General features: G+C 50.9%; 2 protein-coding genes across 6 annotated transcripts in view; one reads left to right on the plus strand and one right to left on the minus strand.

Annotated features, from left to right (window-relative positions):
- Positions 1 to 1,926, plus strand: part of SCTR (secretin receptor) — a 77,849-nt gene extending 75,923 nt beyond the window's left edge. For 4 of the 5 annotated variants that reach the window (XM_027055966.2, XM_027055967.2, XM_027055964.2 and 1 more), the window contains 2 exons: positions 347 to 388; positions 1,456 to 1,926. In XM_027055966.2, coding sequence (XP_026911767.1) covers positions 347 to 388; positions 1,456 to 1,502 — 89 coding nt within the window. In that variant the 3' untranslated portion in view covers positions 1,503 to 1,926. The remainder of the gene's footprint in view (positions 1 to 346; positions 389 to 1,455) is intronic. The other variant, XR_003418935.2, reaches the window with a different exon arrangement.
- Positions 1,927 to 3,530: 1,604 nt separating this feature from the next.
- Positions 3,531 to 11,311, minus strand: TMEM37 (transmembrane protein 37). Its single transcript, XM_027055968.2, has 2 exons — positions 10,909 to 11,311; positions 3,531 to 4,872 (listed from the first exon to the last, which is right to left on the minus strand). The coding sequence occupies exons 1-2, from the start codon at positions 10,927 to 10,929 to the stop codon at positions 4,300 to 4,302; spliced, it is 594 nt and encodes a 197-aa protein (XP_026911769.1). The 5' UTR covers positions 10,930 to 11,311; the 3' UTR covers positions 3,531 to 4,299.
- Positions 11,312 to 25,970: the final 14,659 nt, after the last annotated feature.

The following is a 25,970-nucleotide window of genomic DNA, read 5'->3' on the forward strand; positions in this document are numbered from 1 at the left end:
GGGCCCAAGTTAGCAGCTTCTACTCTGTGGTTGCTGGAACCACAGGTGTCCAATGCCTGACGCTGGACACTGGGCTCACAGACAAAAGGGGCCCTGCTCTTGCCCCAAGGAGCTGAGTCTATGCTGGATGATGCCAGCAGAGCCAGGGGTACAGTAGGGGGCTCAGAGGAGGTAGCCCTAATTCCCCGAGGTGAGAGGTGTGAGAAGGCTCTGGGACACTTTCTGGAGAGAAGTGAGCCTGGGCCTGGCAATTCAAGGACATGGGGGGGGAAGCTGAAGGGAGGCTGGGTACAGGAGTACCTGCACTGACCCCTGCTGTCTTGCCACCCCCCCCCCCCCCCCGCAGGGCCTTGTGGTGGCCGTCCTGTACTGCTTCCTCAATGGGGAGGTGAGTTCTCAGCTGGCCTGGAGAGAGGAGCTTCCTAGCCACTGGATCCCTGTTCAGGAGCTCCCCGGAAAAGGTGGTGGGGAGAGGTGGGGTGTGGGCTGGGTCTCCTGAGCTCACTTCATGGGAACATCGAAGCACCCAGAAGCCTAGTTCACACAATTACTGCGCACGACCCTCTGTTCGGCACAAGGGGGATTCTGTATGTCTGGGCTGGAGCCTGAAAATGTTTAACAAGCTCTCTCCAGGAGGTTCTTACCCTAGAGCAAGTCCAGGAAAGAGGGAAGTACGGGCACCCCAACAAGAACCCGGGCTCCCGACTGCTCCGCTGCTTTGCCTGGTGGGTGACCCTGCTCACTGCCCACTGCCCTTCAATGGGCCTCAGTGTTCCCATCTGTAAAATGGCGCAGAGGCAGTAACAGCAAATCCATCCTCAAGGACCCTCCAAATGAGTGTGGACCCCTGGGAGGGTCAGACACTTACTATGAAGTCTCTGCTCCTGCGCAGAGCAGTTGGGGGAGGACACACACAGAAGCAGCCCAACCACTAGTTGAATACAGTCCTTCACACAAGTAAGGCCTTTCAAGAACTGTCGACCATCAAACTGGTTCGCCACACTTGAATGGGAATAACCTGTTTTCCGAAACTCAAGCATGAAGCCTGGCTTCAAAGGTTTGGGCTGCTACAGCTGGGCACCGTGGAGGACATTTCCAAAGAGCAACTCCCGGGCCCCCAGATTAAGTTGTGAGCTAGGGAGGCTTCATGGGAAGGAGTCCAGTTTGTCCCAGGTGATGACCTGATTAATTCTGGAGTTCTGGAATTTGTGAGACAGCCCTAAGCCCCTTCCTTGGGACCCAGGAGGCAAGATTGAAGGTGAAAGTGTCCAGGAGAGAGGGGCCCTCAATACCTACTGGATGTTGGGGCCGGAAATGGCCAATCTGAGGGGCCTGCAGGAGAGGGGAAGATACAAGTTGTGGGACTATGCTGAGGTCCTGGGGGTGGGGGTGAATGGGACTGAGGGTACAAGGTTGGTTCTTCTCTCCTCCACTGATGGTAGTCTCTGGGGGCAGGTGCAGCTGGAGGTTCAGAAGAAGTGGCGGCAGTGGCACGTCCGTGAGTTTCTACTGCGCCCCGTGGCCCTCAACTCCACCTTCAGCAATGGCACCAGCGGCCTCACCCACAGCACCAAGGCCAGCACCTCAGAGCAGAGCGGGGGCACCTGCAGGGCCAGTGTCATCTGAGAGGCTGCAGCAGGGCCACACACGGGACAGAGACCAAGATGGGTCACGAGAAGGCTAGACATTGCTGCAGGACAGTCCGCATCGGTCTTCTCAGCAGACATCATAGGCTTTTCTCCTGTGACCAAGAACTCCCCTCCTCTGGGCCTCGGGTTGGGGAGGGGGCTGTGGTGAGAATTCCTCAGAACTGATCAAAGCACAGGCACCGTGGGGCAGGACGAGGGCCTGGGATTTGGGTCTGTTGTGTTATGCGAAGGGCAGTTCAAGGGTTCCAGAAGGCAGGGAAATAAACGGTAGCTGGGATGGGTCTGGTATGTAATTGCCCGCTCTCCTTTAGCCCTCGAGACACAAGGTGAAGGATGCTGAGGCTGGCCTTCCCTACCCCTTCCTGCAGGAATAAGCTCGAAGCCCAGGAAACATGGCAGTCGAGACCCTTGGCCCTAGATGGACCCTCCTTATCCCTCACTACAACTCACCTGTCCAGTAGCTCTTACCCTAGAGCCTCAAGACAACTGGATTAACCTGACCATGTCAGTGAAGCCAAGAGAGACGCCAAGACCCCCAGCTTCCTTTTAGTAACCCAACAGGGTACAAGGCACCCTCCCGTGCCTCCTCTTTCACAGTCACCTGCAGCCCAAGAGGCAGAATAGCCAGGAAGGGGGCAGGATTCCATTGGGCAGAAAAAGAAACAGGTTCACGAAGGTCCTGTGACTTGCCCAAGATACTCAGCAAGCAGGGGCACAAGTTCGGTCCAGGGCTTTTGGGTTCAAATCCCTGTGCTCCAAGGCTGTGTCTGTCTTCACTCCTAGGCAGGGGGGCAAGGGCCTGTCTCCCTGTCCCATGGGGATCTGTCTCCCCTTTTTGTCTTTGGATTTTAGTTTCCTGGACTATTGCCACTCCCTCTCCCACCAGCCGTGTGAGGATTAAACGGGACTATTTGAACCCTTTTACAAAACACAGCCTATTAGTGTTCAGGGGAAAGCATTCTGGACAGAAGCCCCAACATAAAGGAAAAGGCATCTTGCTGGTGGGTGACCTTGGACAAGTGCTGTCCCCTCCTGGGCCCTGGCTTCCCACTCCTGCATCTCCCCACTGCAGAGACAAGGAAGTCACCCCTTTGTACCTTGTGAAGGGTCTCTGGAATGAAAGCCCAGGTGCTTATTTTCCAGGGCCAAGAACCCAGCCTGTATGGTTGATGAGCTCTGCTCTCTGAAAAACTGGTTGGCCCATGACATCTTTCTTGATCTCCATGGACTCCACATGCATTTGGAAATAGAAGTTTTTAAAAAGCCACCACAGGGGGTGCCTGTGTGGCTCAGTGGGTTAAGCGTCTTGATCTGGGCTTGGGTCATGATCTTACAGTTCAGGAGTTGGGGCCCCGCATCGGGCTCTGTGCTGAGAGCCAACGCAGAGCCTGCTCAGCATTCTGTCTCTCCTCCTCTCCACCCCTTCCCCACTTGTGCTTTTAAACTTCAAGTTTAAAAAATTAAAAAAAAGAAAAAAAAGCCACAGGGGATAGATAGAAGCACCCAGAAAGGGCACCTGCAGTAATAAGGGTGGGGCAAGAGACCAAAAACCCATACAGTGACCAGCAGCCAGGATGGACCAGGTGGAGGGGGAAGGGGCTAGTGTGGAATGAAACGGTTGAAGCTACTGGGCAGAAAAGAAACTGGAAAGGGGGCAATTGGCTGCACAAAAACGCAGATTTGCCAGCAAGGATGGAACTCTCCACTGGTTCCTGGTCCCCTTCACCTGCACTCATCCCCAGGACGGGTGGTAATCATTACAAGTGTAGGCAAGTCCCCTTTACCCCCTGGAGTCCAGCAGGTCCAGATATGTGCTCTGGGAGCCAAAAATGGTACCTTGAGGCTGTCTGACCCTTGCCAAAGACAGACACGCACACATGCTCGCCTCAGGGAGGACTGTGTATTGGAAGGTTGGTGGGCCATCCTGGGAAGCTGGTTCGAAGAATTAAGGCAGGATTCCCACAGACAGCAGAGATGGCTGGCTGCTGGCGGCTGAGGTTATTCATGGATTATGCCCCTCCCACCCCCACCGCAAAGGCAGGGTTCAAATCAAGTCAAATGGTTTAAAAACCTATTATGTGCAAGACATTGAGGGAATCCTCAATAACATGACCAAAGCTATAGCAAGGAAAGGTGCACAGAGGTCCTTTGGGCTGGTGGAAGAAAGTCCTAGGCACTGACTGGATATGCTTAGCTGGAAGAATGATCTGGTCTGGGCAACCCCAGGGGATCCCAGGGACCCACCTGCCCCTACCCTGGCACACAGTCAATAAAACAAGGGTGAACTTCACTTAGCTGTGCAGCCAGCCCAGGCACCAGTCACCCAAGCTGCTTCCTAATTTAGTCCCATCCTGGGAAGAAGGATTCAAGAAAAGAGTCTTAAAATGTGTTAACTTCTAAAATCAACATCCTAATAACTTGGCTAAGGCTGTGCAGCTGGTGGCCCTAGGGACGCTCCTGACCTCTGCAGGCCAGCTGCAAAGGCCACTGGGCTGGTTCTGGCCAACCACCAAAATGTTATGGACTAAGCAGCAGCAGTTTCAAGGTCACGGTCCCACCCCTACCCCCATCAGAGGTCACGTGTTGAAAAAGTCCCGTCTTGACCACACTTTCTTGTAGAACCTGACGTCCTCAGATTTAGGAGGGAGGCCTAAAACTTCCTTGGTTGGCTCCAGGGATGGGTGATGCTGTTGACGTGAAGGCCGCTGATGGCATTCAGAAAGAAGAGGAAGGAGGCTGTGAACTCGCACCAGAACATCAGGGTGAAACCAATGAGCGTGACCTGGTTCCAGAGGAGGATCACGAAACTCAGGAGCCCCCCGGACGAGAGGATGAAAGAGACGAGGAGGAGGACACAGCCCACAGCCCACTTGCGCCGTGAGTGGAGGTCTTCACACACCTGGGACACCATGAGGAGCTCCAGGCCCAAAATGGCGACCACCACAGCCAAGGCGCCCACGCTGCGGGCCAGGACCATGCCCACGGCCAGCCCGGGCACGTGGGCCTGACTCAGGTCTCTGAGGCAGCGTGGCCCCGTCTGGTTGGAGGAAGTGCAGAAGTGCCAGAGCCCAAAGAGGCGGTCCTCAGCCAGCAGCCAGTGGCCATCGCAGATGGAGACGGAGGAGAGGACCAGGGCCAGGGCGGCGCACACAATGATGAGGACCCGGATGAAGGATTCCAAGAAGGGTCGCTGGGGCCTCCGCCGGGCCAGCAGCCTCTGGGCCTAGAAGACACCACAGATGGCATGTCAGGGGAAACCCTTGCCCACGCTCCCGGCTTCCCATAGCCTTATTTTCTGTTGCCGTCCCCTGTGAAGCTTGGGACGCCCACCTTTGCAAGTAGCTTCCCTCCCTCCCAGCCCCTCCTTAACTTGCAGCACAGACCCGCCTTCTTGGGGAGCCCTTCCCCCACTCCACCTGCTCCCTGTCCTCTGTTCAAGACCCAGAAGCACGGACTGTCCAGCTATTCACCAGGCACGAAGGGTTCCCTGACCTTTCTTTCTCTAACGATCTTTATGAGGAAGAAATCCAAATTCTACTGACCAGCAAGGTGGCAGATCCTAGTCTGTTCAGAATTCAGAAAACTTGTCAGACCAGGCCAGTGTGACCTTGAACTTGCAGCGCCCTGTGGGTTTCTTTGTAGGCAAAGCAAGAACCCTGCCTAAAGCACTGTGAAGGTTGTTAAAAGCACTGGAATATTAGTATTCTTTTTTTTTCACTTAGCCTTCTAATACAAGGCTCCATTTTCCCTCTCCCAGGATTTCCCAGTAGACTTCAGTTTCACCCTACTCTCCACCCAGCTGGTTCTGCACATTCCAGGCTAGGTGTTATTACCTTGTTTTCCTCAGTACCGAAAGCGATGTTTGCACCTTACCCTTTAGTCTTGCTCAGCCTGAACCTGAACCCCACCCAGCGCTGGCCAACTGAACTGTCTAGCAGCTTCTGGGCGTGGCTCTCCCTCAGCCTCTAGTTGCAGCCCTGGAAGAGTGCACCCACCCCTCTCTTCTGCAAGCTGGGCCAGGCGTCCGGTGAGGTGTCCCTTATCTCACAGCCCTGGGACACCACCCAGGCATGGGTCCCCTCCCCAACCCAGAAAGCAAAAAATAAAAAGAGAAACACTTTTAAGAATCAAACTCCTTACGACACACCACAAGCCCTGCACCTTCTGCCCTGCCTCCCCCTCGTGCTTCACCTCCCAGCACACGCTTCCTGGCCCCCTCACTCAGACACGGCCGCACTCGTTCTAGGCCCAAGGACAAGCCCAGAACTTTCTTCCTCAGACCTACTGGTCCCTCTGCCTACAAGAGTCTTCCCCCGACTGTCTCCTTTTCTCCATTCTTCATGTCTCAGTGGAAATGTCACTTCCTCACAGAGATCTGTCCTGCCTCCCCAGCCAAACCAGGTTCCCTCCTGTCAGGAACCCTGTTTTCTTCTCTGTTCCGACCACCAGTCATCCATTTCCTTTTGATTTGTGCTTATATGTTGTCTAGCTCACACAGACACCGCTCACCAAGAGGGCAGGGCCTCCCATGCAGGCACGGCTGCGTCCCCAGTACCTGGCACAGTGCTTGTCCTGGGCATTCAGTAGGTCTGCAACCACTGTCACTTCCATCTGAAACTCCTGCCCCAGCCCCCCGCTTTTTTGAAAGTTTATTTACCTATTTCTTGAGAGAGAGAGAGAGAGAACACGAGAGGGGGTTGGGGCAGACGGAGAGGGAGAGAGAGGATCCCAGGCAGGCTCCACATGCTGGTGCAGAGCAGGAAACGCGAGATCATGACCTCAGCTGAAATCAAGAGTTGGATACCTGACCGACTGAGCCACCCGGGCCGCCCTGGAGCTCCCTTTAAGCGAATCTCCTGCCCTGTCATAAATTACCCCCTTGACAGTGCCTATGGAAGCAGTTACACCCCGCTTTGAGAGGTAAGCAGACAGCTCATGGGGCTCTGTCACTGCTGGGAAACTGAACAGGGACTATGGGGTGCACCCTATACATGTGCAAATGGAGGCAAGTCTGGGTCATGCTTTTCAGGGAGGGACAGGAAGCAAAGCCATGCTCTGGGAGACTCCTGCTTCGGTCAGATCCCCAGCAGGAACATCAGACTGGTTGCTGACCTGCCCACCTAAGTGGGAGCCACCGTGAATTTTCTGCCCCAGGGATACATGAATAAGGACCTGGTTTGCTTTCAGCACTTCTGCCTAAGCAGGGGCTTGTTTTACTCAAACCTGTGAGGTTGGCAGAGTAGGAAGCTCCCATGGGGGCGGGGGGGGGGGCGGAGTGGGGAGGTGGCATAAAGAGAGAAACTATGTCACCCAGAGGCCAGATGACTTACCCAAGATCTCTCACCTAAATCACAATAAAGCCTATTACGGCTGCCTGGACAAACGTGTAATGTGCAGGATGCATTCAGCCAACAAATACCGACTGGGGCCTTCCAGGTACAGGGTCTTTGGTTAGGGGCTCAGTATTACTGGTGAGAGGAAGGAGTAGCCAGTGTAGAGGGATGCCCCAGGAGTCAGGGCCCCAACTCCCCTTGCCTCCTATGCAGGGTTCTAGGTGCCGCAGGAGGGGAATAGGGGAAGCTGAGTTGGCCAGCTCGGGCCCTGTCCTCACTCAGCCACAACAGGTCATTCTTTTTTTTTTTTTTTTTTTCTTAATTTTTGAGAGAGAGCGAACGAGCACAAGCAGGGGTTGGGGTGGGGGGGAGCACAGAGAGGGAGACACAGAATCCAAAGCAGGCTCCAGGCTCTGAGCTGTCAGCACAGAGCCCAATGCGGGGCTCGAACTCATGAACCACGAGATTGTGACCAGAGCTGAAGTTGGACGCCTAACCGACTGAGCCACCCAGGCGTCCCCACGACAGGTCCTTCTTACCACCTGGACACATTGGTAGTCCTGGAGTCTGTGTTGGACTTCATCATAAAAAAACAGCTTGACTACTAGGAAACAAACCAAGGAAAATTTGAAACCTCTGTGTCTACAAACCATTAAAGGTGTTTGTCCTTGGGCAGCTTCTTAACCTCTTTGGCCCTTGGGTTTTTCATCTACAAAATGGGGTAGGTGACCGCTGCAGGAAAGCAAGAGCCATGAAGGTACCTGGCCGGGTTACAATGCCCCTAGAAGTTGGCTGGTAAGGTCCTAGGATGGGAGAGCCCTGGAAGCAAGGCCTCAATCAAGTCACAGAACACAGGACCCAGAAACCTTTTGACCCTAGACATCACGCTGTCTAGACAACAGGTATGTCCCATCCCTCCCTCAGCCCCACCTTCCTTGGGCACAGACTGGACTTTAGTCTCCCGGCCCATCACACTGGGATCAAAGAGAAGACAGCTCACGTCAGTTCATTTCTTCCCCCTCCCACCTCAAAGCAGGGCCTCCTTTAAATTCTCTGATCGCCAGGGCGCCTGGGTGGCTCAGTGGGTTAAGTGACCAACTCTTGATTTCGGCTCAGGTCGTGATCTCACAGTTTGTGGGGTCGAGCCCCAAGGACGGCTCTGTGATTGACAGACAGTGCAGAGCCTGCTTGGGATTCGCTCTCACTCTCTCTCTCTCTCTCTCTCTGTCCTTCCCCTGCTCACGCTGTCTCTCAAATAAACTTTAAAAAACAAACAAAAAACAAAGAAACTCTGATCACCAAGAAAACTCCCAAGAATTAAAAGACAGCATATAAAGGTGTTGGGGAACTATTGATAACAATGAGTAACATGAGTAACAATAATAATATATATTGGAGTCTTCATTCCTCACCACCCTGCACCACACTGGTCACTGTTGGCAGCTCCACTGGCCTTCAGTGACCTAGGGCCTGAAACCCTCTCCTGGAGAGGCAGCTGGTAGCAGTGTGGTCAGTGGAGGGCCAGTGGACAAGAGGGAACCAAGGCAGTCGGGTCTTGCCCCCGCCCGGCCCGCCTGCAGCTGTGGGACCTTGAGCAAGGAACTTTAATCTCCTTTCCTCGGAGGAAAAAAATGTGAGTGTTTCTCTTTTCCCTCTCTAACCCTCAATGATTTCTATGATCTGTAGGACAGGGTCACTTGACACTCCTGGGCCACTGAGTCCAAGGCTAAGGGCTTCCCTTCCGCAATCCCCCAGGACCCCACCTGCCCCCCCTCACTACTCATCCTTCACGTCCCCAGCCCCCGCCTCCATACTTGCCTCTAGTCTCACTGCCCACTCTGTGCAGGCCCAGGCCAGGCCCCTGTCATTATTCACCAGAAATTTCTTCACCAGTTTCCTAAAGAGTTGGCCAGCCACTGTCCTTAGGGCCACAGCCTGCGCCTGCACTGGCCTGCATGACCCCCGCCGGCCTGCTTTTTGCTCTCTGTCCCCGGGCATGTTATTTATCCCCTCTTTCTCTGGGTTTCCTCCCCTATAAATGAAGATAACATCATCTACCTCCGCTGGTTGTCTGGTGGGGCTGGAATGAGCTATCACTTCAAGTGCTTACAACAGTCCCTGGGGCTGATTTAAGGGGCTACTAGGCAGCAATGACTAGAGTCATGCTGGGACAGCGCCCCACCCTTGGGGCAGAGGCTCCGGGCTTGAGCCATCGCCCAGGAGCTCCCACAGCCTATCCAGCTCCCAAGGCCTATCCCACGGCCTCCCCCTCTTCCTCCGCTTACTAGGTCCCCTCCACCTGCTGCCAGACTTCAGGCCCCTCTGGGCCCAGCACAAGACGCCCCTGCCAGTTAATCCAGCTTGCAGCTTCTGCACCTCTTAATTTAGCACTCACTTCCAGATATGTCTTCTAAATCCTTGTTTACAAGGATTTACAAGGATCTGCAGCTGCACCTCGCGGGCTTCTCGAGGGGAGAGACCACACCCGGTCCCACCCTCCTCACTGCCAGTCCCCTTCTTCCCAGGGCCTGTCCCAGATGCTCCCTCATCAAGACTCAAGATTATGAAGGAAAACAAAAACAAGGGACTCGATGCAACCCGCCGTCCTTCTCCAAACGCCTGTGTCCGGGGGCTTGGGGGGTGGCTACGATTTCTCCTGTTAGTCAAAAGTGGAAAGGGCAGGTACGATTTGCAGCCAAGAAGTCCTGTTTTGAATCTCGACTATGTCGTTTGGCTGGCTACCGTGAGCAAGTTACTTCACCTCTGGGCCTCAGTTATTTTGTCTATCAATTGGGCGGAACAGCGTCTACCAGAGTCACAGCTGGGGGCGGGGGGCGGTCTGGGCATTTGCAGGCAAAGTCACCTGAGCCTCTCTAATCGTTAGAAGGTTCCAGCCAGAAGACTCTGGGGGAGGCGAGCTGGTGAAATGCCTCCGCGGAGAAGCAGCTTGCTCGCCTGGTAGCTAGGGGTCGCGCCACTGACTTGCCTTTAGACAGCAACGCACCAGAGGGCAGGGGGCAGGAACGCGTAGGTTCTGGGCCAACAAAAACATCTTGCACCAGAGTGAGAAGTCAGACCTTTGGGGATGCGAGTCCCTCTCCCTCCCCTCGCCACAACCTTCTCTCTCTCTTTTATTTTAATTTTTAAAACTGGTTTTTATTTAGTTTTGCGACAGAGACAGAGTGCGAGCAGGGGAGGGGCAGAGAGAGAGAGAGAGAGAGAGGGAGACAGAATCCCAAGCAGGCTCTAGGCTCGGAGCTGTCAGCACAGAGCCCGGTGAGGGGTTCAAACTCCCTAACCCCGAGATCTGGACCTAAGCCGAAGTCCCCCACTTAACTGACTAAGCCACCCAGGCGCCCCTACAACCTTCTCTCTTAAGTGCCTGCGCGCCCCAGTGAGTCTGTCCCCGCCCCAGCACCCCAGATGCGTTTGGAGAAGCGGAGAGATGGTCTTTCTAGCCCCCGCCCGAGAAAGTTCTGGCTTCCCCGGAGTCGCATCTTCATGTTATGTAAGACAAGCCTCACTCTGCAAGTGGACTGCGTCCATCCTCCACCCCAGACGCGCCTCTCCTTTTTAAAAAGGACCCCTCTGGAAAGCCTAATCACAGTTACTGGTGACCCCAAAGAGAAGCAGAAAAATCCACCGCAAGAAGCTTGGGGGCCTCGGGTGCTAGCAGGGCCCCGAGCGGAGGCCAGAGGAGACCGCGCTGCAGGAACAGCGTCGGGGGAGGGGGGGGCAGCGACCCCAGGTTGCTTCCCGCCCACCTGCCTCCGAACCCCACAAGCTTGCAACAGAAGACCGGCAAGGCGGGGATCCGGGGTTCCCCGCAAAGTCCCTTCCCACCTCCCGGTGGGGCAGACCCCCGGACCGCTCCGGGAAGGTCGGGGGGCAGCCGGCCCAGCGCCCCGCCGGGTTCCCGGGGTTACCTGCACCGCGATGGCAGTCATGCTGCGCCCGTGCTCCGCCGCGCGCTCCTCCTCGCGCCCTCCGGCCGCTCCGCAGCGCCGCCAGCTCGGGGCCCGGCACCCCTCCCGGGGGGCGGAGCGGGGCGGCTGGAGGGCGGGGGAGTGGGAGGGGGCAATCAAAGCGGAGCCAGGGAGTTCGGAGCGGGCGCGTCTGACCCCGCCGCCCTCCGCGACTAGGCTTACGCTGAGTCAGCGCGGGCGGCCCGAGGAGCCCCCGGGCAGGGGCGAGGAGGAGGGCTCGGGACCCTGTGGGCGCGAAACCCTGCCCGAGCCGGCAGGGGTCCCCCGAGAATGAGGGAGGAGCATCCGGCTCTCGGGGCAGGGCCGACCCGGCTGACTTCGGGGCGGGAGTTACTTCCCCGCTCCTGAACCTGGGGCGTCGACATCTGGGTCTCTGATTCCTCGAGGGAGGGCCAGGCGGGCGCCGGAGGAGTCCGCCCCAGCCCCAGCTTGTCCGGAGGAGGCGCTAAGGTCCAGAGAGACTAGGCACGCGCCCGGGCTCTGCTGCTTTCAACCACCCGCTGTGTGGCCTTGGGCTGCTTGTTAAACGTCTCTGAGCCAGGGATAATAAGTAAAACATTTGTGAAAGATCGGGGTCTTGCGAGGCCCTTAGTATGTGTAAACGGAGTGGGACTTTCTGGAGCCATCCTTGCATCACTGTTCTCCCCGAAGGGGGAGAATACAGGATACAAACCTGCTCCCCTCCTGGCCTCAGGGACCATTGAAAAGGCAACTACAACAAGGCATTGTGCTTCCTCGACTTTTTTTTTTTTTTTAATTTCAATGTTTATTTATTTTTGAGAGAGAGACTTTAATTTTAATGTTTATTTATTTTTGAGAGAGAGACAGAGTGTGAGCGGGTAAGGGGCAGAGAGAGGGAGACACAGAATCCGAAGCAGGCTCCACGCTCTGAGCTGTCAGCACAGAGTCCGACACAGGGCTCAAACTCACGAACCATGAGATCATGATCTGAGCTGAAGTCCGTCGCTTAACCAACTGAGCCACCCAGATGCCCCTTGCTTCCTCAACTTTTGACGGGGCCTGAGTTCAGAGGAGGCAGCCCATAAAGTCCCCACACCGGAATGGAGTGGCAACAAATTCCAGACTAAGACCCTTCTTTCCCTCCACAGTTTTAGGGGGCTGTGTGTTGATGAGGAGGGCGACTTCTGCTTAAGGCAAAGCGAGATCCTCTGTCTCCTTAACTGAATCAGGGATAAATGAAATGATTGGGCTCAATTAGGCAGGCAGGCAGCTTCCTGGTGACTTTACCCAAGGCTATTTGAAATAACGCTTCTCCTGGACCTGAAAATCTCTAGATGCTAAAAAAACCCAGAAAGCCATGTGAGAAAGGGGGAAAGTTACAGTGGTCTGAATCTCCCACTTAGATGTTCCTTTTGAGTTCCTCACTGCCAGGTTCTCCTCCCTCCACAGCCCTGGGCTCTAGCTAGAGGAGGGATTCACCCAGGAAAGGAGGGCCTGGCCCTGTTGGGGTCCCTTTACAGAGCCCTAGGATGCTCTGTGGGAGGGAACTTCTGGGTTTCTGGGGCCTGAAGAATTTCACATGACCAGGAAGGGAGTGCCTGGAATAAAAATCAGGAAGAACTGTTAGGTTGGGTGATCCAGCCCCATTGTGCGCCTCCAAATGCCTTCTACGATTCCATGTGTGGTCAGGCGTGTTTGGGGATATATTGTCTGTTATGCTTTCTTGGTAAGAATAGAAAGTCTTGAATCAGTGGAATTTAGAACAACATGTCCTGTCAGCAAGACAGCTGGAGAAGCAGAAATGGCTTAGGAATAATAAGGAGGAAGTAACTGTCATTTTACGGTCTTAAGAAGGCCTGGACACAGCCAGGAGTCTGGATGGAGTCTGTGCTGGTCCTTTGCATTCTAAAATCTGTGGTACCTTGGTGCCCAGGGCTTGGGACTCAGTGGGTACACAGCACTCCCTTGGTGTACCACTCTGCCCCTGGGGAGATGGAGAGAGAAGCAAATAACTCACCAGATGACTGTCCGTCCAGAGGCAGGAAACACACACACACACACACACACACAGACACACACAGAGGCACATGCTTTTTGAAGGGCGTGGGAAGTGATGTACAGGGACATCTGAGGGTGGGGGTCTCTGCTTTCCAAAGCAAGTCCTTCCTTGAGATGGGAGCCCTCCAGGGCACCAGGAGCCAAAGATTTCCAGGCAGACCTCATACCTGTGCTGGGGAGACTTCTAGCACCTTCTCTTCAGACTTGAACTTTGGACTTGTTGGCACACACCGAGGCACCCAGTCTCTTGGGGACAGTCCCCTGTTAACGAAACACACTCAGAGAGGTTGCATAGAGCAGACTGCCAGCCCATCCCTGCCTGAAAAAGGTGGTGTTCTGCCCTGTTCAAGGCACCCCGTTGACATCAAAGTGCCCGCAAATCAAGATTAGGCAGCAGGAATCGGTTGGTGAGCACAGACTGATGACAAGGGGAATTCAATGGTGTAGACACGGCTTTGCCTGAGCTCTGGGGAAGCCCAGGGAATACTCTCCCCCCAGTTTATTAGATTTGATGTTTATAAGAAAGGCACGCTGGGTCAAAGGATCTGGGAGGGAGGAGTGATAAAGGAGACAAAATTCTCTAGGGAATTCATTAGGGAGGATTGTCTCCCCAGGAGGAGGGCGGTGGCCTCTATGTGCTGGCTGCTTACATCCTCCGTCCTTGGACATGTTTTGTCCACAAAGTGTTTTTAATTAAAAGCAAAAAAAAAAAAAAAAGTCAATACAAAAATCAGGAGACTTGACACTAAATTCCTGATTTTTAGCTTTGCTAGGAAATACGACAGCTTGGAACCCTGAGGGTCCCTTTGCCACATGGAAACGATGGCCACTGTGGATAGATGTTCTTCGGACAGACCGTGCTCGACGGGCCCCACTCGATCTTACTCCAGGCTCTGTCCACGCCTGTGTGTTGCCTGCCTGGCCATTGTAGGGTTTCCGTTTGTAAGCCCAGCTCGGTGTTGAGCTGGTAAAGTAACCCAGCCATGCCTTCCGAGTCTGCATGTTTCCACCCCACCACCCCTGGCTTCTCTGGCTTGGCCCTGGTTTTTGTTCCCTGTAACTCTGGCCTGCCCCAGACCCACCCCCGTCTCTCCTGCCCAGACTTATGACCGTCCTGCTACAACCCTCACTCCTATGGCAGTGATGTCTCCCTCCCTCGTTCAGGGCCAGGACACAGAATTCCCTTTGTCCAGGAGAGCCAGTCTGCTCAGTTGAAAGAGAATCAGACCTCTCTCCCGTGCTCTCTCTCTCTGCCCTCCCCCAGCTCAAAGAATAAATAACATTTAGAGGGAATCAGACAGCCCGAGTGCTCGTTCCTCTGGGGCTAGGGGTCAACCCAGTCCAGAAAAGCTGTGACCAAAGGCTGGGGACAGGGTCACATAGTATAAGATATGGCCTCCTGGGCAGCAAATGCGGTGGGCCAGAAAGGGACGGCAGCAAGGCAGGGTATATACCGACCAGCCAGGCCTCCGATTCATCTCTTTGCAAACTTCCAAGCCCACTGCCTTAGTTTTCAGCTGGCATCTCCTTATCGATGGTGAAGGGACCCTTCTTCCTTTCTTCCAAGTGTGCCCTGGATGATATTTTGTCTCTGACCCTTGCAAACTGATTTTATTAATGCATTTCAGGATTTCTAAATATGGCAGGGGTGCCTGGGTGCCTCAGTCGGTTGGGCATCCGACTCCGGCTCAGGTCATGATCTCACGGTTTGTGAGTTCGAGCCCCGTGTCTAGCTCTGTGCAGACAGCATGGAGCCTGCTTCGAATCCTGTGTCTCCCTCTCTCTGCCCTCCTCCGCTCGCGCTCTGTCTCTCTCTTTCTCAAAAGTAAACATTAAAAAAAATTTTTGTTTTTAAAGAATTCTAAATGCGGCATTCTCTGGCTCTTACATGTCTCTGGATCTTTCCACCCCGTCTCTATTTTTTTGGACCCTGGTTTAGGGCACAATCAACCATTCTGCTCCAAGCATGGCCCAGTGGCATAATCCTTGCATTCAAGATCCTTCTGGCATTTACCTTTCTTTTTTCATTTCCCGTCCGGCACCCGCTTTAATATATTTGCTATATTTCCTTAACCATGTGAAGACCCATGTGTGTGCACATGTGCTTTTGTCTCTCTTAAGTGGCATTGGGCTATAAATCTTATTCAGGGTCCTATTTTTTTTTCCCACCCAACCACCTGATTTAAGACTATCCCTGTTAATGTACCTATAGATCTAATTCAATGTTTTCCAGATGCTAGGTTAGGTTCCAAGAGTGGCTACTGAAAATGATTTGGCAGAGGCATCACCAGCATTTATAAGAAATGAACAGAACTTAACAGAAAATATCAGAGTGGCTCAAACATAATTAGGTAAATCTTATTTCATGAGGTTTTTTTGTTGTTGTTGTTGTTCAAAAATAGATAGATATAGGGGCACCTGGGTGGCTCAGTCGGTTAAGCGTCCAACTTCGGCCCAGGTCATGATCTCGCGGTTCGTGAGTTCGAGCCCCGTGTTGGGCTCTGTGCTGACAGCTAGGAGCCTGGAGCCTGCCTCGGATTCTGTGTCTCCCTCTCTCTCTCTGACCCTCCCCTATTCATGCTCTGTCTCTCTCTGTCTCAAAGATAAACGTTAAAAAAAATTATCTATTGTTAAAAACAATAGATAGATAGATAGTCATGAATTACAACGTGAGAAGTATTTCTTCCTGTGGGTCCCAGTAAGAAAAGTCTGAAAGCTCCTGGTCTAGCTCACTGTTTCTTACTGCTACAGAGTGCTCTATTCCCCCACTGTATTGTATTTGCTTATCTTTTTTTTAAATTTATTTCTGAGCAAGAGAGAGAGGGCATGAGTAGGGGAGGGGCAGAGAGAGAGGGAGACCCAGGATCTGAAGCAGGCTCTGGGATCTGAGCTGTCAGCACAGAGCCCGATGCGGGGCTCGAACCCACGAACCATGAGATCATGACCTGAGCCGAAGTCGGACGCTTAACCGACGGAGCCACCCAGGCGCCACCCCCCCCCCCCCCCCCGCCCCGGTGTATTTATTTTTTTGATGAGCAGTAGGTTACTTCAGCGCCCCCACCCCATGCTGACCACTGATGAATATCTTGATTCATGTTCTGTCGTGTGGAGAATTACCTTCATGCTATGAAAACCTCCAGGTACACTACCAAGCACGTTGATCCAAAGATTACAAAATCTTGGACGGCTCATAGACCAAGTTGGGATACCTAACTCACAGGGAGGATTAAATCAGTATAAAGCGCACAGAGAGATAAGACATGGGTTGGGATACCTGGGACAGGGTGCGGGGCGGGGCATGTGCTACCTGGCTCCTGAGTATGCAATGCTTACATGTCATATGTCTCCATCTCTCTCTCTGACAGTAGCCTTTTCCATTCAATGTGAATTATATGGGCTAGAACTGAGGTTTGAGTAAGGGGCCCAGCAGAGAGAAAGTGCCCTGGGGCAAACACACAGCCTTGCTCTATTAGCGTCAAAGGGACAGTGGGCCTGACCCAGCTGTAACTCACCAGAGGTCTGATGAACAGCCCTGGGCTTTATCTGGCAGAGGGACCCTGGGGCAGAATGGGTGCCCGCCCGCATCAAGATCAGGAATGTTAGGTGTCTTGGATGCCTTGTGTAGACCTAGCGTATTATAAATAGACTGTGCCCCATGAAAATGTAACATATCAGGAATAGTTCCCATCTTCTCTTCCTTCAACCCCTTTCTATCTATATTCGCAGTATGATCTTTTGGTCCATCTGTTCTGTCCTATCTGTCTGTACTTAACACCTTCCGAGTTTCATCCTTCCCATTTTTCTGACAGAACTGAATGTTCTCAACCAACTTAGCAAATGCACATGACCTGTTCCCAAGATACTGGGGCATGAAGCATCTGTGTATGTACTTGAAATTGTTAAGTGTGCCCGTCGCTCCTCAGAAGGAGTCCTTGGCGCCTACCAACACCAGCAGCTGCATCAGACTTTCTGTCTCCCCACAGCCTTGTCAACATTGGATTTTATCCTCTTTGTTAAAATTTGCTGTTTTGGCAGACGGCCTCTCCTCTGCTGTCCTGCCTGCCAGTCCCTTGTTGTATATTCAATAAACTATCTCTTTAAAAGAAAAAAAATCGCTCTTTTGATGGGTATAAAACAGGGCACTTTTATAGCTTCAGAAAATGTTCAGAGTTCTACATGATAGTTTCTTGATTGAGCAAAGTACATGTTTGCATGTGGATTCCCAGATTCCTTGCAAAAGCCTCCTCCAGTCTGCTTCCCATGACTGGTGACCACTGGTCTAAACTGTTGACCCTATGGGGTGCCTGGGTGGCTCAGTCACTTAAGTGACCAACTTTGGCTCAGGTCATGATCTCACGGTTCATGAGTTCAAGCCCCACGTCAGGGTCTGTGCTGACAGCTCAGAGCCTGGAGCCTGCTTTGGAACCTCTTTCTCCTTCTCTCTCTGCCCCTTCTCTGCTTGCACTCTGTCTCTCTGTCTCTGTCTCTCTCTCTCAGAAATAAATAAACATTAAAAAAAAAATTTAACTGTTGACCCTATCAAAGAACCATTGTTCTCAATTTTTATCTGTCTGAGGACCTGTTGATGTGCTCTGTAGGGGTGATGGGGTGACAATTACATAGTAGGGGCCCAGAAGGCCCCCCAACTCCAACTTCCAAATTGAGTAGAATTCATGATATAGGTATATGTTACACATTTACACATTTATTTGTAGGTATAAAAAGATTTTCCTAACCATGGAGGTAATATGTTCCAAACGTTCTCCCCTTGTGATTTTCAAGCTTTCCTCTGGAAGTTTCTTGCTTTGACTTGGGTGTGTGCCTCTCCTGGAAGTTGGTTATACGTGGTGAACATGCCTGGCCCACTAGAGCTGTATCCTGGCCCCAAGGCTGCAATCTTGGAGGACTGGGGTACAGGAGGGGAAGAAGAAATTCTCTTTTTCCCTGAACACAGGCTCAGGTCTCAAAGAGGTTAAGAGTTTCAGACTTGAAGGGATCCAGAATTCACCACTGGGACATCAAAACCTTTTGGAGTGGAAGATATTTCAAGATAGGTTGTTCTGTGTGTTTGTTTTTTTTCCCTGAACTGTTTTGTCCACCTAAATGTAGAGCTTCTCGAAAGAACTTGAAGGGAAGGAAAAACTTGTTTTCCCTCTACCCATCTTTGGTTCATTGTCTGGGGCCCAGTACATTGGACTGACAAAAGACAGATTAACAAGAGGAAAACAATTTTGTAAGCATGAGTATTCCCCACATACACTGGGGAGCACTCAGTGATTAGTAGCTCAAAGGGGGGTAAGTTAGAACTTGGCGATGCAGCATTTTAGTAAAAGAACAATAGATTTTCATTTTATTTTATTATGTTTATTTATTATTGAAGTATAATTGACATACAATGTTATATTAGTTTCAGAGGTACAACTTAGAGATTCGACAATTCTATTTATTTATTTATTTATTTATTTATTTATTTATTTATTTATTTATGTTTTACCTTTATTTATTTTTGAGAGACAGAGCACAGTGGGGGAGGGGCAGACAGAGAGAAGGAGACACAGAATCTGAAGCAGGCTCCAGGCTCCGAGCTGTCAGCACAGAGCCCAATGCAGGGCTTGAACCTGCAAACCATGAGATGGTAACCTGAGCTGAAGTCGGACGCTTAATCGACTGAGCCACCCAGGCGCCCCGAGATTCGACAATTCTATACGTTGCTATACGTTTTTGTTTTATCATAGATTTACTTATCCACTTTAAAATTTCTATTACAAACATATACTTTATAATATGCATAGTATTTTATAAGTGTAGTATATTATAAATAACAATAAACATTGGAGGTGTGTGCTCAACATTTTTTCTGAGAGGGCTGTAATGTGAAATATTGAGTAGCTGTATTTCCATGACCCTGGGTACTCCAACTTGAAGACATTCTCTGGGATTCCACATATGTGTCATAACCATGGTAAGTGTAGTCACCAGCTGTCATCACACAACATTATCACATATTATCATTATTTTTAAGTTTATTTTGAGAGAGACAGCACGAGTGGAGGCGGGTCAGGGAGAGAGGATGAAAGAGAGAGAGAGAGAGAGAGAGAGAGAGAGAGAGAGAGAGAGAGAGAATCCCAAGCAGGCCCCACACCACCAGAGCAGAGCCCAACATGAGGCTCGAACCCACGAATCGTGAGATCATGACCTGAGCCAAAGTCTGTGGCTTAACCAACTGAGCCAGCCCGGAGCTCTGTGACTTAGTTATTTTACAAGAGGAGGTTGGCACCTCTTAATTCCCATCTCCTATTTCATTCATTTCCCCTCATTGGTAACCACTGGTCTAAACTGTTGACCCTATGGGGCACCTGGGTGGCTCAGTCGGTTAAGTGATGACTTTGGTTCAGGTCATGATCTCACGGTTCATGAGTTCAAGCTCCACGTCAGAGGGTGAACAAACCACCACTTTGTTCTCTGTATTTCAGTCTGGTTTTGTGTGTTTGGTCTTTTTTTTTTTTTTTCCTTTTTAGATTCCACATATAAGTGACACCAAAATGGCAAGACACAGGAAAGAGACGGAGTTTCTAGGGCGGCAAGTACTCTCGGGGGAGATTAATGGAAGGTCAGGGCTCGGCAGTAAGCTTGTGCTGCAGCGCCATCTCTGGGCTGGTAAGGGTCTACTGTTGATCAAGTTTTGTCCATCCCTGTAGAGAAGGGAGGAGGGACACCTTTGTGAACTTAAGTTCTGCTTCTAGAGAAACAGGGGGAGGGCAGAGAGCTTTTCTTGTATCTGGTTTTTCTCAGTTGCCTTCAGCTCAAAACGATCCTTAGGCCACCGTGACCTATTTCGGGGTGGCTTCTTCTGCCATCCTTCTGACTCAATTGTCATGAATCCCCTCCCCAGAAGCAACCAGGGAGGAAGGACTGTTATCACTAGAGACTAAAAATCCACATCCCACCAAAACAGACATTGTCACAAGACCATCTTGTCTCCCATCATCTCTCCTGAGAGCCTGTTTATCTTTCCAAAAAGTCATTTGTTTTCCCACAAGTGCCCCTTCTCTCCTGTTTCCCCTATTAAGAAGCCATTTGTTTTTTCCAGCAAGTACCTTCTTCCCCTCTCTCTCCTCTATTTAGGTGGTATATAAGCTTCAAATTCCAACTATCTCTTTGAATCATATTTTGTGAGCGTGTGTGTGTGTGTGTGTGTGTGTGTGTGTGTGTGAACTCCTGTTTGTACATGATTAAGCCCTGTCTTTTCTCTTGCTAAGTTGTCATCTGTCTGTTTAATTCACAGGCCCCCATTACCTAGCATAAGAGGGTTGGGGAAAAGTTATTGTCCCCCAACCATATTGGACCATCTTCTTCCTTATTATGAGTCTGCTTCCTGGTGACTTTCTCCCCCCCACACCAGTGGTTCCCCAACCTTGGCTGCTCAATGGACGGAAGTTCAGATTTAATGGTCTGGGCTGGCCAGTTAACAACACTATCCTAGAGTTGCAGCTGGGGCACACCCAGCCCAGGTATCCTCCCCAACATTCTCCAATTTCGCTTTCCCCAACTTCCTTCCCTCATTGACCTGGAACTCAACTGGGTGTGAGGCACTAATTAACATTAAGTAGTAAACGGCCAATTTACTTCCTTCAAGGAAGTAAACTTTTAACATGAAGGTACTGGTTTAGGGAGACAGATCCCTAATTCGAAGACTGTGTGGCAGTGTAGAAAAGTGCACCTAGAGAGAGTTTTAGGCTGAGGGAGACCCTAAACTAGGATTGTCAACCCTAACTGCATGGTAGAATCACCCACGAAAAAATAAAATAAAATAAAATAAAATAAAATAAAATAAAATAAAATAAAATAAAGTAAAGTAAAGTAAAATAAAATAAAATAAAATAAAATAAAATAAAATAAAATAAAATGGCACTCAAGACCATTCTCCACCCCAGACCAATCAATTCGGTGTTTTGGGGGGGCAAGGCATGGGTGTTCTTCCATGAAGCTCCCCAGATGATATGTGCAGGCAGATAAATAAGGTATAAATGTGTGCTTTGTGTTATTAGGGGCACAAGAATTTGGTAATGACGAGGGAGAATGGGGCAGGCTGAGGGGCAAAGCACAAGCTAGCGCCCCCCCACCCCCTGGTGGGACGTGTGTCATATTCCTTGGACACTCCCGGCTACCCCCAAACCAGGAGAGGACGAAAAAACAAATGGTGAAACTGATAAGAGTCTCCACCAGTTTGCCAGAAAGAGGCAACCCCATCATAGCCTAAAGTTCAAGAACTCCCTACTGTCTTAATGTTAATACTTTGCTAGAGGGAAAAACAACTTCAGCTTGACAACAGCTAGACCTCCAGTAAGTCTTTACATGTGAAAGTCTCTTTGGAGTCTCCCTCTTGACTTCCCTCCCATGACTCCATTAAATGGTTATTACCCCCCACACTTGCAGTATAGCTCTTTCGGCCCCTGGGCCCTGTTCCCCCCGTCCCCGCGCTTTAACAAAATCACCTTTTTGCACCAACGGGCATCTTCAAGAATTCTTTCTTGGTCTTTGGCTCCAGTCCCCACGAGCCCTCCATCACTCCCAAACTTCATCAGTAATATTTGTTGAGTGCTTATTATGTCCGGGTGCCACACCAGGCATGCTCGAATATATTGTTTGATTTTTTCCTCACATTACCTTTTTTTTTAAGTTTATTTACTCATTTTGATAAAAAGCATGCGTGAGCGGGGGAGGGGCAGAGAGAGAGAGAGGGAGAGAGAATCCTCTGCATTGTCAGCACACAGCTGAACACAGGTCTCCATCTCATGAACCGTGAGATCATCACCTGAGCTGAAATCAAGAGTCAGTTGCTCAACTGAGTGAGCCATCTCTCTCCCATCGGCCTTTTAAGGCAGGTAATACTATTATATCCATTTGGAGATGGAAAACAAGCACAGAGAGGTTAAGCAACTGACCCAGGCACACACACACAGACAGTAACGGCATTGTGCGGGTTTAAATCTAGGCCTATCTGCGAGGTCAGCTCTCCGAACCTCAGCATGAGACTCACAACCCGGACTCACGACTCACATCCTGGGTGCTCCGAAAAGGCCCGTGTTTATTTGAAGAGTCTCCTAAGTTTACCACGGCTATTTTCTAGAGATTTTCCAGAATCCCCAGCTGCCAAGATGGTGAGCAGAGAACCAGGAAATGCCTCTCTCTGGGCAAAATGTAATTGGAGACTGGAGCAGGCAGGAGAATTGTGGGTCTGTGGCTCTCGGTCTGCCCACCCCACACCCCTGGGCAGAGGGGCTGGGCTGGGTTCTTCTGCCACTCACCCCAGGTCACTACTGTGAGGGTTCAGAACGAGTTGCCCCAGGATGTGCTATTTTGGCTTACAAATTACATTGAGCTGAAAATGATCAAAGCACAGAAGACAGGAAGAAATTTTGGCCTTTCCCTTAATTGCCTAAAAGTATGTAGGTAGACGGCTTGCTCCAGGAAGGCAGTTATCACCAAAGGTAACTACAGGATGATAGGAACTAGGGGTGACGGAGAGGGAGGGATTTAGCAAAGTCTGTTTGTTAAACTTCCTCTCTGTCTCGTTCCAGAGAAGCCCCGCAAACATTTGTTTACCAGACATTTTGTGAATTGTCTTCCTTCTCTTTGAAGTCCCAGACCCCCACCCACTTCTCCTTAGTTCAGGGAGCCATGCATGCCTCATTCTGCCTTACCGTCTTGGAATCTCGCTTTTAGGTGGGGTCTCAGCATGTACGCATTTAAATTTGACTTTCTCCTGTTAGTCTGTTTCATGTCAGTTTAATTCTTGGACCACTAGAACCTTGAAGGCTAGATGAAAAGGTGTCTTCCCTAACACCACCGACGGAATTGCCCCAGCAGGGCATAAATATGCCCAAGTCTGTGGGCAGAGGACCCCACAAATCCCAGAAAATTACAACGCCTCCCTCTGCTGGCCTCTGCCTGAGATTACAGTCAAAGGATCAGTGTTTCATTCCCTCACCAAAGCCTTGCACCCAACTGCCTCCCATACACACACCCCTTCTGGTTACAGTTCTCTGGGGAGGGCGGTGGGGGGGGAGGGCAGAGAATGACTCTTGCCCACCGTCCATGTCTCTCAATCCCAAAAGAGCCACAATCTCAGAATCCCATGCCCCCTGGCCATGGCAGTGGGCATGTGGCCGAAGGCAGTGACAGTGATGTGCCTGAGGGGTGGACACATAACCCAAACAGGACAGTCCTGGGGCATTATATGTGTGCTATGGAAGTCCCCATTCTCCTGGTTCTCTCCAGCTGGGAGCCTGGGTTCTTTGTGGGCTCGGCTCTCCTCCCACATAAGAAGCCTTGTCTACCACTGTAAGGAACAAGGCCGGTGTGCAGAGAAACCCGCTGGGGGTGGGCGGGAGCCTCACATGAGTTCTAAGATCCAGAGAGAGCTGACCACTGCCTTTATCAAATGCAGGCTTTGCTGTGGGATTTGAAACTTAAGTGGGGGAAAAGGCCCTAAAGGAGGAAGTTGGGAGTTCCTTGGAGGCTTTCCCATCTTCAAACTTCCTTGTGGACGTGGCTGAACTAACGAGCCATGTGTTCCCGGGAGTACCCTGGGTCAGTGAGCACACTACTTGTTAGATTGGTTGAATTCCTGTTTGTCAAACCCTTCTTCTTATGTATGTCTTTTTGTCCACCCCTCAACGAAAATGCCACGTTCTCTCGCTCTCTCCTGAGCTGGGAAAGATGCTTTCCTTCCTTCTAGTCTTTCTGGTCCTGTGTTTTTAAACTGGGAAGGCCTCAAGTCCAGCCTTAGTTTAACTAGTGATGTGGCTGGGGGCCCTATGGCAGGAGCACACCTCCTCCTTCCTCACGTTCACACAGCTGCTGGCTGCAGTGATATGGGAACCTACAGGGGCAGGATTTCCCACAAAGGGCAAAGGCTTAGCTTTCATTGCCCTTAGGGCTGGGGTCCCCCATTCAGCAAGGCCAAAGGAGAGAGCAAATTTTAAGGCCTGCATCATTTCTGTATTCTAGGGATGGTGGCAAAATTCTTCTGCAGGAAAAGATTTCCTACTTTCTTTCTTCCTTCCTTCCTTCCTTCCTTCCTTCCTTCCTTCCTTCCTTCCTTCTTCCTTCCTTCCTTCTTCCTTCCTTCCTTCCTTCCTTCCTTCCTTCCTTCCTTCCTTCCTTCTTTCCTCCTTCCTTCCTTCCTTCCTTCCTTTCATCCTTCCTTCCTCTCTTCTCCTCCCCTCTTCCCTCCCTCCCTTCCTTTCTCCTTCTCTTCCCTTCCCCTCCCTTCTTCCTTCTTTCCCACCCTCCTTCCCTCCCTCCCTTCTTCCTTCCTTCCTTCCTTCCTTCCTTCCTTCCTTCCTTCCTTCTCTTTCTCTCCTAATGATCTCTGAAGGGTTTGGAACAAGGATTGTTGGGGCCAGACACACTAGGGCAGGACTAAAATGGGAACTCCCATTGGTGGGCCCAGTAGCAAGTTCTGGAATGTAGAAATATGGTGTATCTTTTTGTTTTTGTTTTTTAACAATCAGAAACCTAATTTTTTCCGACATATCAAAAGAGCTGGTGTTTGGGCATCCAGGGTTGATACAGAAGGAGAAGAGTCAAGAGCGAAAGGTGCATCTCAGCCCCCTCTAAAAGGATTTTCTCAGATGCATCATCTAACAACCTTGGCTTTTCCTTAGCCAGAACTGGCCATTTCTATCTGTGAATAGACAGGAATTTATAGTTTTTGACCGGCACACTGCTTTCCCATACAAAACTGATGTCCTCTTGTAAGAAGGAAAGGAGGGATGGATATTAGGTGGGTGAGAGGCAGTGTCTGCCACGGGATCACACTTGGTCCATGCTGGAAGGTTCCAAGATACGCGTCGCCCTTTGAGTATCTACTTAGTGGCTCTCCTCACTATTTGCATTTATTTCCATTCTCCGTTCAGGTCCCAGATACAGATAGATGTTCTGCAGGGGGCTGGATGGCATTATTAATCTGAGTATCTCATGCAAGGAAGATACATGTACAAGCTGTCCACCCGCAGCTCACAGCCATTAGGATGGCTACTGTCAAAAATGCAGAAAGTAACAAGTGTTGGTGAGGGCGGAGAAATTGCATCCGTCGTGAACTGTTCCTGGGAATGCAAAACGGCATGGCCGCTACGGCCAACAGTGTGGTGGTTCTTCAAAAAATTGAAAATAGAATTATCATGTGATCCAGCAATCCCACTTCTGGGTTTGCACCCCAAACAACAAAAAGCAGGGTCTCAAACACATATGTGCACGCCCATGTTCAGAAGCTTTATTCACAATAACGAAAAGGTAGAAGCAACCCAAGTGTCCGTCAATAGATGAATAGATAAACAAAATGTGGTATACACACACAATGGAATATTATTCAGCCTTTAAAAGGAAGGGCAGGGGCGCCTGGGTGGCTCAGTCGGTTAAGCATCCGACTTCGGCTCAGGTCACGATCTCGCAGTTCATGAGTTTGAGCCCCGCGACAGGCTCTGTGCTGACAGCTCAGGGCCTGGAGCCTGCTTCGGATTCTGTGTCTCCGTCTCTCTCTGCCCCTCCCCTGCTCACGCTCTGTCTCAAAAGTAAATAAACATAAAAATAGCAAAATTCATGGAATCAAAGAGTAGAATTATGGTTGCCAGGGCCTGGTGGGGGAGAGTGGGGGAATAAGGAGTTAGTGTTTAACAGGTATTGTTTTGCAAGATTCAAAAGTTCCAGGGTCGCCTGGTTGACTCAGTCGGTTAAGCGCTGGATTCTTGATTTCAGCTCAGGTCATCATCTCACGGTTCATGAGCTGGAGCCCTGCATAGGGCTCTGCACTGACAGCATGGAGTCTGCTTAGGATTTTCTCTCTCTCTCTCTCTGTCTCCCTCTGGCCCTCTCCTGCCCACACTCTCTCTCTCTCAAAATAAATAAATAAACATTAAAAAAACTTTTTTTTAATTAATAAAAATAAGAAAAAGTTCCAGAGATGGACGGTGGTGATG

Source organism: Acinonyx jubatus, chromosome C1 (assembly GCF_027475565.1).
Source record: "Acinonyx jubatus isolate Ajub_Pintada_27869175 chromosome C1, VMU_Ajub_asm_v1.0, whole genome shotgun sequence".
Lineage (NCBI taxonomy): Eukaryota > Metazoa > Chordata > Mammalia > Carnivora > Felidae > Acinonyx > Acinonyx jubatus.